This window comes from Cricetulus griseus (genome assembly GCF_003668045.3).
Source record: "Cricetulus griseus strain 17A/GY chromosome 1 unlocalized genomic scaffold, alternate assembly CriGri-PICRH-1.0 chr1_1, whole genome shotgun sequence".
NCBI classification, from domain to species: Eukaryota; Metazoa; Chordata; class Mammalia; order Rodentia; family Cricetidae; genus Cricetulus; species Cricetulus griseus.
In genome coordinates this window covers 165,675,489-165,694,735 of record NW_023276807.1, presented here as the reverse complement: position 1 = coordinate 165,694,735, position 19,247 = coordinate 165,675,489, and the positions used below count along the sequence as shown (strand labels likewise).

The 19,247-nt window shown below is 45.1% G+C and overlaps 1 protein-coding gene across 5 annotated transcripts in view; it reads right to left on the bottom strand.

Moving 5' to 3' along the window:
* Aff1 (AF4/FMR2 family member 1) overlaps positions 1–19,247 on the bottom strand; it is a 167,467-nt gene that overhangs the window by 32,672 nt on the left and 115,548 nt on the right. For 4 of the 5 annotated variants that reach the window (XM_035453413.1, XM_027388495.2, XM_035453414.1 and 1 more), the window contains 4 exons: positions 16,159–16,203; positions 11,321–11,407; positions 9,713–9,749; positions 6,333–6,384 (listed from right to left, as the gene is read on the bottom strand). In XM_035453413.1, coding sequence (XP_035309304.1) covers positions 6,333–6,384; positions 9,713–9,749; positions 11,321–11,407; positions 16,159–16,203 — 221 coding nt within the window. The remainder of the gene's footprint in view (positions 1–6,332; positions 6,385–9,712; positions 9,750–11,320; positions 11,408–16,158; positions 16,204–19,247) is intronic. The other variant, XM_027388496.2, reaches the window with a different exon arrangement.

Sequence of the window (19,247 nt, the reverse complement as noted above, 5' to 3'; positions counted from 1 at the left end):
TGAATATGTCCTACAAAATAAAAACATGTAATTTCTATCACTTATGTAAGCTATTAGTGCCATATATACACGCAGTGTTTTCTGTGGTCTAAATCTGTGAGTATAATTCACTTAATAAAGAATTAAAAAGCTAGCCAGGCAGGCCTGGTATGGTGGTGCACACCTTTAATACCAGTATTGAGGAGGCAAAGCCAGGAGGATCTGAGTTCAAGGCCAACTTGGTCTACACAGAGAGATCCTGCCTCAAACAAACACATAAAACGTCGTGGGCCAGTGAAATGGTTCAGAGGGTAAGGCAGCTGCTGGCCAAGCAGGATAACTGGAGTCCGACCCCAGGTCCCATGTGGTAGAAAAGGAAACCAACTCCTGCAAGCTGTCTTCTGACTTCTACCCTATCACCATTCATGTGCAGGCAGGCAGGCAGGCAGGCAGGCAGGCAGGCAGGCAGACAGACAGACAGACAGACAGACAGACAGACAGACAGACATCAAAAAGAAGGAGGAGGAGGAGGAGGAGGAGGAGGAGGAGGAGGAGGAGACACAGTGGCACCTGCCTGAAATCCTAGCACTTGAGAGGTGGGACGGTTGGGGCAGGAGGATCAGAAATTTAAGCTCAACTAAAGGGGAAGAGCAAGTTCAAATTCCAGGCCAACCTGAGACTTTTCAAAAAACAAAAACAAAGACCTCACGTATCTCATATGAGAATCAGCAGACAGAAGTACACTGTCAGTGTCTGCTGATCCAGCCAAGAGTAACCACAAAACCTTCCGGAAAACAGTTTACCACCCCAGATGTGTGTGACTCAGCATGCCATCAGCCACCAGGAGGTAGGCAGGGAGAAGTTGTTTCAAGTTTTTAATAAGAAACATGTATGGCACACCTATCCTATGGTTTACTGAAAAATCGTAATCAAATCTCGCTCAACGGGGTAAACTCGTGAGTGTTGTTACGGTTTTTCACAAGCGGAAAGAATCTCAACAGTGGCAGGAAATGGAGCTTGAGCATGAGAGAGGAGTCGTCTCCTGGTTGTTCTCTACACAATTCAGTTTGTGTGTTATCCTGCAAGGGGACTGGTCCCTGAACATGGAGGAATCATACCTGGGTGAGAGCTCTGTCCCCTCTAAATGAGAACTGAAATCCTCCAGATCCAGTCCTGTTCCTGTCCATAAAACCTAGGTCAAGAGAGCAGCACCCCCCCAGGGACATGCCCCTCCTCATCCATCGTTCATTCTTCTGAGGCGAAGTCAAGACATTTCCACCTTCGTGTTCCTGAACCTAGAACAAGCACACCCTGAAGGGCTGGCTGGAGGGTGGCCACTGGAGCTTGGTCAGAGAACTCTGGCTTAGCATGCATGAGGTTCTCCCTGGGCTCAATCCACAGGAAAGAGCAGGGAGAAGCCAGAGTTTGGGAAGATAGGGAGAGGGTAGGAAAAAAGGCCAGAGAAGTGCAGCAGTGGGGAGAATGAGAAAACTAAGCTGGATGAATGAACAAGCAGCCCCTTTAGTGAATTAAGTAGCAACATCACAGAGCTATGCCCGAAGACCATGTATGTGGTGGGTGTGAGCAGGAAATGGCCACTTTACAATCCACAAGTGGGATGCTGAGTTCATCACATAGTGTGAGATTCCCTTACTCTGGCCGATCTGTTTGACATGATAGTTAGAGGACCTGGGATCTATGAGACATGAAAAAGACCTCAATTTAGCATAAAGCAATAACTATCCTATTGGGATGATTGTGCTAGTTTCCCCCTATAAAATTAAACCTGATGCACTGATCAAATAACTGATGTCATTTCCAAGCTCCCAGGCAAAGCACTCAATATCATATGCTACACTACACCCATGCTGTTCATTCAACAGGAACCCTAATGTTCCAGGAAATTAACTCTGGACCACGACATAGTGTAAGCACATTTATAGTGTGTCGAAGTATCAGATACCCCTGGAGCCTCTCTGTGCAGATGCCTTCTATATTTTGTTCCCCCAGCAGGGGTACATGGAGTCAGGCAGGCTCTGGCAGGCATGGATTCCACGAGCCACCCCAATGTTACTCTGTGAAACTATAAAGTCTTGCTTTCTTGTCTATGGGCTTATCCAAGGCTTTCTCTTCCAATATTCAACACCAAAGAACCCCAAAATTATTTAAATAGTCTCCTCTCTGGCTTAATTTTTAGTACCATTTTACTTGAGGAGGAACAAGTGAAGTCAAGCTAACAGCAGTTACCTGTGATTTGTAAGTCCTGATTGTGGTAGTGGGTGTCTTAAAATGTAAAGAACCCTGACTGCCAATGAACATGTGAGGATGGGTACCATTTCCCAGTCACCCAAATGACTTGGGGACAGATGGGAATGGAGGGTGGAGGAGGCCAAGACACAACTGGAATTCCACAAGTTTATAACTTTCTCAGACTTTTGTTCCTTTTCCTGTTTGTTTTTTCAGACAGGTTCTCACTATGTAGCCCCAGCTGGCACAGAACTCATTATGCAGATCGGGCTTGACTTGAATTCACTGAGATCTGCTGCCTTTTTGGAGACAGGGTCTCATAATGTAGACTAAACTGCCTTCAACCCCCAATTCTCCTCCCTCGGCCTTCCAAGTAAGAGTCACTGGCTCTGACTTGTGGTTCGTTTTTGAAATATGGGCCACAATTACCTTATGGGAGACCATGGAAGGCTATAGATTTTGAAGAGGACAGTAGATATCACAAACAAAAATTCAGATCTTAAGCCATTATAACAAAAAGCCGGAAGAAGAAATGGGGGAGGGAAGGGGAGAGGGAGGAGGCACAACAGCTAAGATCCTTACTGTCCTTCACTGCAAACCTCTGGTGTTCCTCCAGAAACACACAAAACACGTCCTTTTATATGCCAGTTAGCAAAGTCATTGTGTATATCCATATGGCTAGGTTCTCAATCCTTTGACCCCAACTGTCCCCTTTTCCACTCAGCAGTGATTGGCAGTCCTCCGGCAACATATAAATGGCAGCACAGGAATGTGCTCCTGAAGTAGAAGGGGTAACACCTCAACAACTGGTAACTGACAGGCTTTTATCAGTTATTTCTGATGATACTTATTCATCAACGACACTTTCAGTTAGAGCTGCCGGAGAGAATCCAAGTAAACCGTCATCCAACAGTATCAAGCCAACTTATTATAAAATGGCAAGAGAAAAATTAATTTTCTTAAGTTAATATGACTGAAGTTAACTGGGACAGGCAAACTGTGTCATCAGACCTCATTCTAAAGGACATCTAGGGACTGGGGATGCAAGTTCCCAGGAGTCCGAGCAAGGCCCAGGGTTCAATCCCCTGTACTACAGAAAAACAAAGCAATAAACAAGGCCAGAAGGCCCAGGGCCCAGGGCCCAGGGCCCTGCTATGATGCTTAGACTATTAACACAGGAAACTGGGGGTTGGCCCTGCCATCTCTACCAAGGTATTTGAAAACTAGCACTATTGAGACAGTTCCAATAATCGGGTTTCTTACAAAATTATCAGACTTCCCATGGCTGCTGTTAACACTGGTTTCCTTCTCATCTAACTCCAGGTAACCCTGAAGCCCCTCGTTTCCTCCTTCAAGCATAATGGTTCAAGTAAGTCAAACTTCAAACTGGAGACTGATTTCTGTCTTTTACTCCTTTATTCACAGTAGGGGTTGATTTCAGAGGAAATAAATAAAGGAAGGAAAGCACCTTTTGGGTCCTCAGTTGGGGGGGGGGACCGCTAGCTGCACTAGCTGCTGACAATAGTGAGGAGCTCTACAGCTTCTAAGCTCCCCCCCCCCCCAGGGCCTGCCAACTGCCCTGGACTCCCAAAAAGGAGCTGTACAAAGGGCAAGATAGCCTTAGGAAGAGGAAGCTCTAAGTGCTGTCCACATCTGGGAAAGGAAATGGACTGTGCAAAGCCAAACACCACTGAACAAACATGTGCCCTCCCTGAACTTGGAGGAAGACAACAGCACCAACACCTCAGTCATCAGTTACTAGCAGGGTTCTGCTGAAAAGGTCACTGGGAAGTAACTGGAGCTTAAGACTCGCACTCATGCGCGCACGCGCGCACGCACGCCCAAAAGCAGTGTGTTCAAGCACACACTCCATTCAGGAGTCATTCTACTGCTTTGCCCTTCCACCCAAGGCTGGACACTCGTGAGGGTTACTACCACTGGCCTCATTCTTCCTTTTATGTCCACTCAGTTTTAAATGTATTAGTTCCTTCTAGATCTGGCAAGGTGTAGACTGATTTTTCAAGCCAGAGCATAAACAACCCTGTAATTAACAATTCTGATGCACAGGGGACAATAGACCACTGCCCTAACACTCTACCTGCCGCTCAAGCAGCCTAACCACACTAGAGAGCCCCAGGTGTTGTCACCAGACCAAATTAACCATTTTCACTGAGAATACAGCCACACTGAATGTGAGAACATAATGGCAAAAATTAACTCACTCTCTGCTAAAGGCAAGTGCATGAAAGGGATCTATCCCTTTGTTCATGGGGTACCTTTCATTTTGGCATTTGCCTACTGAAACCACACAACCTTTATTACCTATCTGCCCAACTTCAGTACCAAACTTCTTCCACCTCCCCTCCCATCCTCAGCTGCCCGCCCTGCTCCTGTTTTTACCCTCTCCCTCAGTCTCTTAAGAGCTCAAATACTCCTTTCAGATATCAATTAGCAGCTTTTATTTAGAGAATTCTGTCATGGGATAGAAGTGCATTTGCAATGGGCTTTAGGGCTTCTCTGATTTCAATGGTTGCTATGCAGTTACTAGGACACTGGCCTGCATGTGAGGGACAGAGGAGGAAGTGACTTCTGCCCACACACTCTCAGGCAGCTTCCAGGGTGTAGCACCCAGTCAGTCACCTCTCATGCCTCACTCACAAACCAAACACACAGCCACTTCCTGCCCTTGGTGCCACTGCGCTGCCCATTCCGCTTTCTGCTGAACTGACTGCTGGGTGAAAGCTGGGCGTCAGCTCTCCCTCCTAGATGCCCCAAAGACAATGGCCAGGGTATTCATTGGTGACCAAGACTTGATCCCCAACATCCAACCATCACAAACAAGAGCCAATCCTGATGGCATGGGGCTCGTCTCACTGACTCTCATAGCACTGGTCCTCAGCTTAGCTTCTCCTTTCTTGCCATGGTGTAAGCCAGTGATTCAAAACTGCCAGCAAAATTCCCCAAAATGAAAAAACAAAACAGAAAAGGGGAAATGCAAGTAACACGGGTTTGATAGGTTTTGTCTCTTTCAAATAGACGATAGTAATGAACAAAAATTCCTCATCCACCAAGAGCACAATAAAACATATCCTGATCAAGCAATGAGAATTTACCTACCAAAACCCTTATATCACTGTTCAATTTTTCAGTGTTGAAATAAAAATCACTCCATCAGGGAGCTGGTAAAAAGAATTAACCCCATATCATTCTGTCACAGCGACATGCAATAATCTCTTCTACTCAACTGAGATTATTTAGCAATGGGCACCCTCCAAAACACAAGGAACAGGCTGAAGAGATGGCTCAGCAATTAAGATCACTGGCTGCTTTTCCAGAGGACCAGAGTTCAATTCCCAGCACCCATGTAGTTCACAACCATCTGTAACTTCAGTTCCAGAGTATCTAACGTCATCTTCTGGCCTCCTCAGGTACCAGGCATGAAGCAGCAGGACTCTGAATTAACAAATCAGTGACAACTCTGACACCAAGGGAGGAGCCTGAGCAGGTCGCCTTACTCAATTTCTAGAAAGGAGCCTGAGCAGATTGCCTCACTCAGTTCCTGGGGGGGGGGGGGGGGGGGCGCGGCAGCGGTGCAGTAAAGAAATAGTAATTCAATAATTCAAAGAAATAAATTGGGTCAAAATGCTGAATTAAGCATCTATAACGTGAAGATTAAAGTGTTCCAAAAACCCAGAATGCATTTGGATGTGCCTGGCCTGGATAAGAATATCTGGGTGGCAGAACAAACTCTTGCCATTAAATAAACTAGAAAATGGCAGAAAAATCTCATCCCACACATCCCCCAAATTCAATTCCCAAAGCTAAAACTACTTAAATTTGAAATCTTAAAAGCCAGAGCCTTGTGAGTTCCATGGTCAATGCATAAATAATAGCTCAAAACCTTTCTTTCCGGAAAACCCCACAACACATTCTCCTATAGTACATAAACCTTGATCCAGGCACAACTGTGGGTGGTTTCCTCCTTTTACAATGCAGCCATATTTTATGAATGCCATTAACTGAAGGGGGAGGGAGATCTGCACAATGGGAAATTTCAATGCCATATTATCAATAAATGAAGGTTGGTTTTTCCTTTTTCTACTTACGATGTTCCTTGCTGGGAACTGTGATGGGTTTTGGAAGGCGCATCGTATTGTTCTGTGGGGAGGAAGACAGAGTCAGAGCGGCATGGACACGCATTTAAAAAATCATTAAGTCCCCTCTTCACAGCTTCCTCCCTTCACCCAGACACCGTATAAATTCTGCACTGGATGCCGTCTCCTAAGATAGTACTTATGGCCCTGTTAGAGCTTTTTCTGAAACAAAAAAAAAAAAAAAAAAACGTCCGCAACAAATTCTCAATAAGCCAGAGCTACTTTGAATACAGGGCTTGGGTGTACCACCCCAACTCGCTGGTAACTTTCAAACTGTGGGAGACAGTTTCTGTTCTTGATGACAGTTGCCTGGGTTCCTGTGGGGGCTCTGTGACAACGCTGTTCTCATATCCCACCTGGCTTGACTCCCAAGTCCATCTGTAACAGCACAGCTCTGTCCCACCTGGAGTCCATGTCCCACAGCCTTTAATTCATTCACTCCACACCTATTTATAGACTGCAGGATAGAAACCAGTATGTGTAAAAACATCTGGTCCAGTCTTCAAATGGGCTTACAGTTGCCCGAGGGACATGAAACAGGTCCACAAACATCCACGACCTAGGGCAGTGTGCGGCAAGTACACTATGTAAATTATGCAATTATGTAAATGTACTGTCCACATTCCTGAACAGCCACTCTGTTAGTAATGACCGAAGGAGGCGAATTGCAGAGAGCATGAAATGGTTGAATCACGGGAACCTGTGAGTTTGCTTCCACCTTCAGGAGGATGAAGAGCTGAGGTGGAGAAGTGGAGGAGTCAGACCCCAAGTCTGTCCCAGGTGAGGATGGGTATGGAGTGCGGGGACCAGCAGGGGCGAGAGCCAGGTTCACAGAACTCTGGGTGCAGGACAGAACGTTCAGGGTCATAGCAAAGAGGTGCCTCAGAAAAATCAGTCCCTGAGTCGTACTCTGGTGAACCCTACAGGGAACAGACAGGGAGCACCCGATGTGTCCCGACACGAGGTCGAGAAAATTATAAACGTGGACAGTTAACACGGGAACCTTTTAGGCAGCAACTCTTTCGCCCTTGTGTACTTGCAGTTACCCACTCTCTCCACACGGTGGCAGAAGCTCTCATATTTTCAAGTTGGGACCTAGACAGCGAGAGCTCAGATGTAGAGGCATTCTCAAGGACTCCCTAAGAGGTCATCCTGACCAGGCTGCAAGTTGGAAAACCTTAGGTGACCATGTTGTGCGAGCTCAGACATAAACAGCAGGCCACTCGTATAAAAGCCCTACACTTTTCTCCAGACTCTAAAACCTAAGTAAGAGGACCCATAAGCCCAGTGTGGTGGAGGAGGTGGAGGTGGAGGTGGAGGAGAAGGAAGGAGAAGAATTCCAAGTCCAGCCTGGTCTACAAAGTGAGTTCCAGGACAGCCAAGGCTACACAGAGAAACCCTGTCGTGAAAATAAATAAACATGAGAATTCACTTGCTGGTGTTGAGAAAAGCGTGCTGACTTAATTAGTGTTTCTGTTGCTGTGATTAAATATCAGGACCAAAAGCAACCTGGAGAGGAAAGGATTTAATTCATCTTACACGGTTGCAATCCATCACCTGGGGAAGTCAGGGCAGGAGCTCTAGGCAGGAACCTGGGGGCAGGAGCTTGGGCAGAGACCATGGAGGGCCGCTGCTTATAGGCTTGCTCCTCACAGCTTGCTCAGCCTGCTTTCTTACAGCACTCAGGAACACCAGGCCACAGGCGGCATGCCCACAATGAGCTGGGCCCTCCCACATCAATTAGCAATCAAGAAAATGCACCACAGGCTTGCCCACAGGCCAACTGGGGGACATTACACTCTTCAGTGGAAGCTGCTTTTATGGATTCCTGGCCCCTTGCTCATCTAACAGTCAAGTCTCTCTTTCAGGCCATAAAGGCCACATCCTCACTAAAATAAAATACCCAAACTATCGAGAGAAAAAGCAGCAGCCCTCAGAATGACCTTAGGTAAGCACCTGATGAAGCAATAGCCAGGAGTACTGCCAGTCTGACAGTCCCAAAGCTGCACGGGCCAAAGGGTGCTTCATCAACTCAGAGGTAGGACAGGGTCTTTATACAGTTAGAACTAGCAGCCACACAGTCGTGGCCAATGGGTGGCACAAAACCCTGCAGATAGCAGACAGAAGGGGAGAGGAGCAAGAACAGAGGCATGCAGAAACCCATCCACAGCTGGGCAGCACTCAGGACTCACTTCTGCTGTAGTGGTCACGTATTCTGGGATTGACTCCCAAGTGTTACCTCTTAACTTAGCCATCAATTTCAGTTAATTGCTTCTGCAGCTTAATATAATCAGGGAATAGTGTGGAGTGGTCACTGGTTGTGACTCCTTTACAAGATGGCATTCCATCTCTCACGACAGAGAACAACAGTAAGCCTGGTCCACCAGCACCAGACAGCAGAGGAGGTCAAGTTTCATGCACATGCTTGTAAAAAGAGTAAAAAGTGGAGGCTATGGCCCAATGAAACTTGACTGACAAAAACAGCTCCAGACTAATCTATTCAACCCTAGTCTATCTAAGAGCTTGAATCTCTAAGATAGGAAACAGAAAAAAAAAAATTCAAGAAAAAAAGAGGGGGGTGACTTAACACAACCAATCACCTCTGTGGACATTTAGAAGCTCCCATACAAAGCACAGACCCTACTATGGCTGTCCTCTGTTGCCAACTAGCACTCCATTCCTCAGCAGTCACCTGCCGCCTGGCATTGCCACCTGTGTCAGCATCTCTTCCCCTTAACTTGTTCTGATGAACTGGATGATCAGAAATGATCTTTGTAAGGTCTGACGTACAAACAAATAATCAGGACATGACACCTTGTTCTGGGTGGTTACTGATGGGGAGAAAAGCTGGGTCCTGTTAGTTTCCCAGGTTCACCAGAATTTACAGCCCTTAAAGAGGGGACCTAGAAAGAATCACTCGGCAGCAGACAGAGGAACACTGTGAACTATACTCAGTGTAACTGTGTGTCAGGAGGTGAGGTGGCCCATGAATCCAGCAGAGACAAGCAGATCTCTGAGTCCAGGCCAGCCTGGTCTACAAAGCTAGTTCCAGGATAGGCAAGGCTACACAGAGAAACCCTGTCTCAAAAACCAAATAGAACAATGACAACAACAAAAGATAACCAGGAGTCATGTAATAATAACTTGTATTTGTTTAAAGCTTCATAAAAACTGCTTACTTCAAACTGTACCTACAGAGTAGCTCTGCATTTGCTTTCCTTCCTATTCTCTATGGGCACTTGTTACAAATATATCCTCATTAAACCTGTTAATATGTTTAAAAGATGCTTTGTTCTGTAGTGCAAATACACAGACTCCAGGTATTCACTTACTTTGGCTTTGGGTTGCAGAACTGATGTGAAGAGGATCCTAGAAAGAAAAGTTCATCGTTAGAGATATGCGACTTGATGGGTGATGATGGGGCACACAGATCAGGAGGCGGAGGCAGGAGGATCTCTGAGATGAGCATGGTCTACAGAGTTGCAGGACAGGCTCCAAAGCTACAGAGAAACCATGTCATGAAAAACAAACAAATACAGGGCGATACTACATTTCATCTCCTCCTCCCCCCCCCCGCGTCTGTCTCTGTCTGTCTCTTTGTCTCTCTCTTTGTCTCTCTCTCTCTCTCTCTCTCTATTTATATATATATATATATATATATATATATATATATATATATATATATATATGAACTCACTTCGCCTCCTACACTCATGACACAAAGCACCCAGCCCTCTAGTCAATCATCTGTCATCCATCCTGAGTTAGACAGGATGGAACAGACAACAGTCTGATTTCTGCATGGAATTGTTTTCCTTGTTTCTAGCTCTCCATGAATTTACTTTTCCTTTGGTGTTGAACAATTGTATTTGCATAGTTTAAGGCTTTGTTTGAAAACCATTATTAATGGATCTTCTGTTTATAAAAAAAATATTATTATAAACTGGGTAGAATAATGACAGTAAATTTGGGGTTTTGAAGGTGTAACTTCTGAAAACAGTGTCATGGTAAGGATTACCTATAAATATGAATGTATGTATATTGGGTCAGACAGAACAGCAGATCTCCAAGTGTTTGGGATACATCCTGAAGGTTATTTAAAAATGCACGCCAAGAACAGACAGATGGCTGAGGGATTAGGAGCACTTCCGGCTCTTCCAGAGGACCAGAGTTTGACTCCCCAGCGCCAACACAACCAACATGACAGTCCACAACTATCTAAAACAGCAGTCCCAGAGAAGACATTGCCCTCTACTGGCCTCTGTGGGCACTGCATACATGCGGTGCACAGACATACATGCAGGCAAAATAAAATAAAATAAAATAAAATAAAATAAAAGTAAAAGTAAAAGCCAAAAAGAGGATGATGGCTGTGTTAATTCACCTTTTAAAACCAGGTCAGTGATTCATTTGTTTGTTGTGGAAAACAGGATTAGTGTTAGATGTTCATTTTAGAGACAGTTTAGGAACCATGAGATGTGCAAGGTTTGCAGGGCACATCCACACAGATGTACGTGTCTAGAAAGGCAGACTAGTAGTAGTCAATCTACCTCAGTTCATTTCCCTCTCCCTGTCTTCCCATCTCTAGAGGAAAAAATCTGGAATGAAAACAGGATTGAGAGGTTCTAAATGCTCTAATATATAAAGCCCTATACAATTCTTACCAACATGAGATGGAGAATAGATTATCTAAAAAGCCTTCCAAAGTTCTGTAAAAGCTAAATTTTGACCTTTAGCCCAGTCTTCAAAGATTTCAGTTGGCAATGATCAGAGCAACACCCCGTACATCTCATACATCTCCCTGTTGTGGATACCATACCACATCTGTCGTACACCTCCTACACCCCGCCTCTCCCCGCTGTGGACACTGTCCCTGTCCTATATCCCGACCTCTCCCTGCTGTGGACACGGTGCCTGTTGTCATTTACAGAATTAATTACCTTTGTAGGAAAAGGAAATCTGGACGGCTCAGCTGTACTGGGTGTGTGGATGGCTGTCAAAGGAGGTGGCCACGAGTGGGTCATTTCCTAGAAACAGATTTGGAAAAGGGGAAAAAACAAGTATAAGTGGAACATTCATTGCCATTTGGTTCTGAACTTAGATGCAGAGTGAGTCAATGTCCCACAGAAAGTACAACCTCAAAGGATATCTCATTCACTTTTAGAAGGACGCCTGCCTCAGGCTACACTGAAAGCTGAACCTGGGTGGAAACTAAATGGGCCCAGCCCTGAACATTACAGTGAACCACAGCATCCATCAGTCGGGGCTGGCGATGCTTGGATAGCTCTGGGCACTGAAGTGGCAGGCGGAGCTGGGAAAGGCCTCGGCTCAGCACATTCTTCCTCCAGCTCCTTCACTGCACTTCCGGGAATTATTGAACTTCAAAGGAAGAACTTTCCGGTCTGACTTAAACAAACAAGTCATTCAGGCCCCTTGCTCCACTCGGGAGGGTTCTAATAGATTTGACCCTTCCCTGGAAGAGATGTTGGCAGGTTTTCAGAAGCAGGGGGCTTTCCTTTCTCAGTAGCAAAACTTTAATCTTTATTCCCTCTTTTCTTGGTTTAAGGCAAGATTTCTATTCCTTACAAATTAGTATACTTCTCGGTACTATCATATTTATTCTATTTTGCTTAAAAACTTGAAGGGGCAGGTGAGGTGGTAACACACACCTTTAATCCCAGCACTCTGGAGGCAGACGCAGGCGATCTCGGAGTTCGAGGCCAGCCTGGTCTACAGAGTAAGTTCCAGGACTCTGTTACAAAGAAACCCTGTCTCAAAAAACCCTTAAGGTTAAGGGAAAATAGGTATGGCAAATTAAAAGTGTATAATCATGAATACACATGTGAATGTACACATACACATACCTTGAGAGGGCTCAATAGTGTTACATAATTATTTCAAGATGAAGAAACTCATTTTATACAAATTTTAAAAAACAAAACAACAACAACAAAAACAAAACAAAAAAACAGGGAGATTTAAATGACTGAGCCAAAGCCCAGAAGGAGCCAAAGGCTCAACAGAGGTTACAGGCTCCTCTGTCTCCCTAGATAAGACAAATAAGTCACATGTTCACACCTGGCTACAGAGGGGCCTGGTCACATGTTCACACCTGGCTACAAAAGGGTACTTAATAACTCTCTCCCCAGAGGCAGGTGCCAGTCACACGACACCACCTCCTTTGCACACCACACTCCATCCTAGTGCTGATCCTTGTCCAGGCCAGCACTGCCTGGCTCCTGTTTGAGCGACACCATCCTGGCTTCTCAGCCCTGCGAGGTGGCATGTGAGCATGCACATGCAGTTCCTCCCTGGCCCTTTCCTACTGTTGCTGTGAATGGTCACAGCAGCAGGTGAGAACAAGAGACCTGTATGTGGTAAGACAGTGTGACTGGTGTGAAGTTTATTTTATTTTAAAGACATCCTGCTCTTAACTACTGAGCCATCTCTCCAGCCTCTGATGTGGGCTTGGACTACTACTTTTTAAAAGTGAACTCATGCTTTATTATCAGCTACAGGCCATCCGCTTTGCCCCAACTGGGATCTCTGTCAGCAAGCGATAGTGGCCTGAATTCTGGACTTCCTTTCTCACTGAAAAGTCAGCTCTGAGCTTATTCTGTGAGGGCAATTTAAGTAAGTGCTTGGGTACTGGATTCAAAAGAATGGTGCCTAGAACTTGCACAACTTCTCAGAAGGAGGCGCCCTTTTGAGGCAGGGTCTCTCTGTGTAGGGACACTGCCCCCTCTCAGCCTCCTAGGTGTTGAGATTAGGACATGTGCCCCAACATCAGCAGCTGTCCACATTTAACTGAAATGTAGTTTTCTAGGCAATTTGATCCTGCACCCAGTGAGCTCTTTGCTCTTTTTCTCAGTCAGCATACTCTAGGTGTGGAGTCACTGAAGAGCTTGCAGCAGCATCCTAATGTTTTCCAAGAATTTATTGGAATTGTGATGACATCTGTGACCTTTTACTACCAGTTATTCCTAACAGCAGCCTAAGGCTGTGCCCCGAGCAATCAGGCAGCTACAAGGTACATAAACTCTTTGCAGACTCTCAAGTGGTTCCTGGTCTGGAAGAACCTCCACACTTCCCTAAATGCTTTAGGCATTAAGGAAACTGGGGCTATTACAAAGAGGAGAAAGTTGAGCAGGTAGTCCTCCACTCCATCCCTTAGCCCTTCTAGGCTGCAATCTCCTCTCTCCTCCTCCTTGCTCATTTTCTCCCAGACCCACTGTGTTTGTTGCTCCAGATTTCTCTCTAGAGCACAAACTTGTCTAACCTCAAGACTTCTCCACCCCACTATTCGCCCCATTTCACTGGCCTGTCACTCTGTCCTTGCCCCATCACTGCAATGTAACTTTACCTTTCATACCTTGATCCCTGTGAAAGCAATGACTCTGTCCTCTTTACTGGCATCCTAGTATCTAACAACGTGTCTGGTTAGCAAATAAAATGAATAAGCAAGCAATAGTGCTACTCCATAAGAAGCCAGCACCACAAGCACCACAAGCAGGCTGCCCTGAGGGGAGGCCTATGCATACTCCTGCATAGGCCTCTGGGACCATGCCACTATAAAACAGATGACTCTGGCAGCAGGTCTTAGCAAGTACACCACTTCCCCTTTGTTAGAAAGAACACTTCCGACCTAAACATGGCCCAAGAGAACCAGTGAAAACTGACACCAAGCATCGTACATCATCTAGAGCTGATTTTTACTCTTGGGGAGCTGTCAGTGGATTCCTGGCAATCTGAATAAATTGCTGACACAAGATGAAGAATGGGAACTTTGGAGAGCACCAGGGTCCCCGGCTAGCTCAGAGCTCCTTCCACCTAAGAAAGCCATCCTCAGAGAAGTGGGATACAAAGAACAGAGTTTGGGTTTTTCTCTATGAAAAGGCCCATGCCTCTTCAGTCCTGGGTTGTCACTTCTGACTTCCAAATGGAGACATACAGTCTTTGCTTGCACTGTTGTTTCTCAAGCATTCAAGTATAATACTATGAGTGCATTAAAGTGGGACTGGAGAAGAGGGAAGCAGGGTGGATGCTTTTATTAGTGCCCAGGACCATGATATTATCATGCTTGAAGAGAGGATACAGTTTGTCTTGTACTAAAAACTATCAAAACCTACAAAAAAGCTGGGATGTGGTGGCACAGGCCTTTAATTCCAGCACTGGGAAGGAAGAGGCAAGTGGATCTCTGTAGTTCAAGGCTAGCCTGGTCTACAAAAGTGAGTTCCAGAACAGCCAAGGCTACACACAGAAACCCTGTCTCAAAGGCCAAAATCCAAAAACACAAAAACCTACAAGAAGCACTGCCCACGGAGGTTCGTCCTCTCTGTTGCTTTTCGGTAAATAGAGAACAGATCACATACTGTGCAGAGAAAATCATAAGCAGGAATTTATTTATTTTGAGTTGATAAATGGAGTACTTTAGAATCAGGAATAGTGAAGGGTGATACCAAAACATGATCGAAGTAATTAGTTAAATATTCCCTGCCCTTGCTAGTTGCCAAGAACATCAGCCATTACCATTTCAAAACATGCCTCCACAGAGCCCCAACTATAAAAGGATGCACACTGAGTCCAGGGCAGAGATGATGCAAGTATTGTTCAAATATCTGCCCAAATGCTGCTTGCACAAATAAAGTAAGATAAAATAAAACTGAAAAAATAAGCAATATCCTTATTTGCTAGCTGCAAATAGCAGCATTGGTTAGTATTTTTGCAATAAAGGAGTGGAATCAAAGTAAATTTGTTTTAGAGGAAAAAAATGAACAGTGGAGAATAAAGTCCTTAAATCTAGAACTTCAAAAAAAAATCAAACTTTATATTAAGACACAAGAATATTAAGACCAATGGCAGCAAATTATATGCAAGAAGAGGGAAAGGACACAGACCCCCCCCCCAAAACTACTACAATTACTGTATACAAGCAATAAATGAAGCTCTGAATTCCTAGGAATTCAAGCAAAAATGGGTCACATGACAGTTTATGCAGCTCTCTGATCTGACTGACAAAAGAAAGCAAGCTAAGAGCTCAAGAGAAGAATCTTCTAGCATTTGTTTGTTTTTGTTTAGTTTTTTAAAGGAATACTAATCATTCTAATGCAAGAAAACTAGAGCAGGTGGGTACTGTATATATGATGATACATTTACAGGAGAGGAGATGTGAGGCACTTACAGAACCCACAATACGTAAAGAAAAACAAACAAAAAGAAACCAGTGGGGAAGTCTAAACATGACCGTGCGTGTGCGTGTGCGTGTGCGTGTGCGTGTGCGTGTGCGTGTGCGTGTGTGCGCGCGCGCGCGCGACGCATGTGTGACACACAGATCTCACTGGGTTGCCCTGGCTGGCCTAAAACAGATCACAAGTCTGCTGTGGACTGCTAGGAATGGGAAAAAGCACACACCACCACTCTCAGCTCCACACTTTAAGGTTTCGAGATCTCATTATAAAGCAGCCATGCACACCAGGCTTCACGGTATAAAGGGTGAGAATCAGGATGCAGGGCTATTTAACACCATATACGTTGTTTCTTCCTAGGAAGTGAGTACCAATCCTCAGTCTCTAAGGGCGGGCAGAAAACCTGAGAAATTCGTAACTCTGATCCAGATTTCTTGCAGCTTGTGAACTTCATCTTAGCAAGTCAAACCTGATAGAGGCCTAAATAATGGTCTGTGTTGGGACAGCACTTCTCAGGGAAGGTGAGAAACGATGGCCGTTTGTGTGCTTGGTTCCGGATTTCTTCAGACTACACATGGCAATTATGAACTCACCTTCAGAATCTCTTCAACGCAGTGAACTTCACTGGAGAACGCCTGCTGCAAAGGAAACAGAGGAAAGCTCAGTTTACAAAGCTGGACAGCGGGGGTGATGAGAACAGTGGGTACAGGGGCGAAGAGGTGCCAGGCAGTTCACTCCAGGACCCACCCTTGACTATGGGAGCACTAGTAACTGCACTGTGGAGGAATGAGTCACCAGCTTCACCGTGGGGAAGAGCGGAAAGCTGGAGGCACACATACACCCACACAAGACCACATCTATCAAACAGAGTGAGGGCTGGGGACACTTGCCGGGCTTGTGTAAGTGTCCTGCTAAACAAGGAAGGAGGTGGGGAGGAAGGAATGATGGACAGAGGGGAGGAGGAGAGGAACATATTAGTGAATCTCAGAGGGCAAATGTATCAGAAATGGAGGCAAAAGAACACAGACATGGAGATTACCTGAACATGACTGGAGCCATAGTGGAGGCCAGAGGCCAGTCATGGACAGTGCTTCATCATAGTTTTCCAAAGCTCATTTTATGTTTAAAGATGTTTGTGTCTCTCCTTCCCTGTGTGTGTGTGTGTATGTGTGTGTGTGTGTGATATGTAAGTACTTCCAGAAGCCAGAGGAGGATGTCAGAACACCAAGAGCTACACAAGGTTGTAAGCTGCATGTCATTCAGTGCTGGGAATTGAACATGGATCCTCTGGAAGTCAGCTATGAGCTCATAACCACTGAGCATTCTCTCCAGCCCCTAAGAAACTTATTTTCAATAAAAACTTGAGTCTTATCTCACATCTGCTGGAATTTTACTCTATAGAAGCATATTCACTCATATGTATAAGATCTGTATTGCATAAAGGACAATATAGGGGGTGATGGCATGAGTTCTTGGAACCAAGACCCACTGCTTATGTCTCCACTTCATTTTGAGCTAAACAGAAGCAGCAGATACTCAAGTATCACCACCATCATAGATGGATGGGGCTGGGTAAACAGTTTATAGGCTGCAAATACTTTCAGTACAAAGAAAACGAAAGGGCTAAATCTGAAATGTTTTTTCTACATTAGAAACATAGGACCCTGCCCACAATTCTATCGTTTTCAATGGGACAGCCCCTTTTGTTCTGTGTCAGCCCTGAGCCATCATGTATGCAGCATAATGCCCCATGTTCTTCCTATCTCTGCTGCCGTCACTGTCACACAGGTGATAGATGGTCTGGTTAGTGTACCACATGGCAAATAGCAGGTGCAAAGTGGTCTTCCCTTGGTCTCAGCAACAATTTAAAAGTGTACTGCCCTATAACATAGGCAGTAATTCACAACTGAAGTTCATTAATCCACCATTTTGTCTTGGTCTAATTTAAGAACAATAAAAAGAAAAAAGAGGCACAAACTTTTGCACCATGCTGTAATTGAATCTAACCGTCATGTCAAAATTCCAACGTAATGTGATCAAGCTCGGTCCATGTTCAAAACAAGGAAATACCCTGATGGTGGTTCTGTGAACATTTTTTTGGAGCTTGTTATTTATGAGTCGTAGCCGTAAGATTCAGGGATATGACCAGAGAGAGTTAAGGAAACCCTACCCAACTTACTGCATACATCCACCCATCCCTAGACATTCTGCAGGTCAAACTAGCTTTTAGTTTCCAAAACCATAAAAAGATCTCAAAAACCAGGACCAAATGGTGCCACATTTTAGCATAAATGTCAGAAGAAAAAAAAACTGTTTTCACCTGGTCATAAAATATAACTATATGCTGATTTCAATGACTGATGGCCACTATTAGGAAAAAGTCCCAATCAGAAGTGAAAGTAAATCACACAATCGCACAGAGGTAGTTCCCTCCTCCTGCCTGGGGCAAGGATGAAAAGTGAGAACAGTCTATGGGGCTGGCCATTAGTAAAAATGGAAAAGCATGCTATATGAGGACCAACAAAAGAGCATGCCCATGCTTTCCAAAACACAGAAAGAGGTGGGAAGCAACCCTCCTAGGTGGATCTTCCTTAGAGGTGATTGCATGCCTACAAAGTACTAAGATCACTAAAAGGAACACTCACAGACTCTTATTCTGCTTTCCCAGGGATAGCATCTGATTCCTACCACATTCTCCCACCTATTCTCTCCTGCCCACACTCCCATCTCCACACACCATGACCTGCTGCAGAGAAAGCCGGTGCTCCCACCCTTTCTCCCAAGCCCTCCTCAGTGTGCCTTCCTACCCTGGAACCTGCATTTAAAAGAAAGCCCTGGTGAGATGGCTCAGTGGGTAAAGGTACCAAGCCTGATGACTTCAATCCTCACAAGCCACATGGTAGAAGGAGAGAACCAAATCCCAGTTTTTTTCTGACCTCTACATGTGTTCCATGCTGTATGCAGGCATTCGTATACCATACACACACCTAAATAAATAAATGTGAAACAAAAATAACAGAAGTTATAAAGGAGTCGATGTAGCTCAAGTCTATCAGATGTTCCACCTCTCCTCTCTTACCCTGAATCAAAAACAAGGCAGAGAACTGGGTCTTTCTGTAGCATAAGGACAGGCTGCCTCGTGTAATAAAGAACAGCTTGGCACCTCAAAGTCTGCCACCGAAAGGAAACTTCCCAAAAAGGGAGAAGGTTCTGAGAAAACCGTGTGCTATTCTGGCTCTTAAAACCTGCATCACACCACCCATCTGCCCCCCAGGGCTCATGAGGGCTCTGTATTGTGTCATTCCTGCTGAGCAGAACTAGGCTCTCCCAGTAGCTCTTGCCAAAGACTGGACAGTCAGTCCTGGCTAGGCAGCTGAGGCTCAGTGACAGATTTTTTTTTAAATATTTCTTGGGGGGGGGGGGCTGAAGAAATGTCTCAGAGGTTAAGAACACTGACTGCTCTTCCAGAGGTCCTGAGTTCAATTCCCAGCAACCACATGGTGGCTTACAACCACCTTGAATGAGATATGGTGCCCTCTGCTGGCATGCAGACAGAAGACTGTACACATAATAAACAAAATCTTAAAAAAACGATTTCTTACGGAATACAAGATAATAAAACATAACAGCAAAATCAGTAACTGATAATCAGGAAGAGCAGGGCTTTCCCTAAGGGTACACA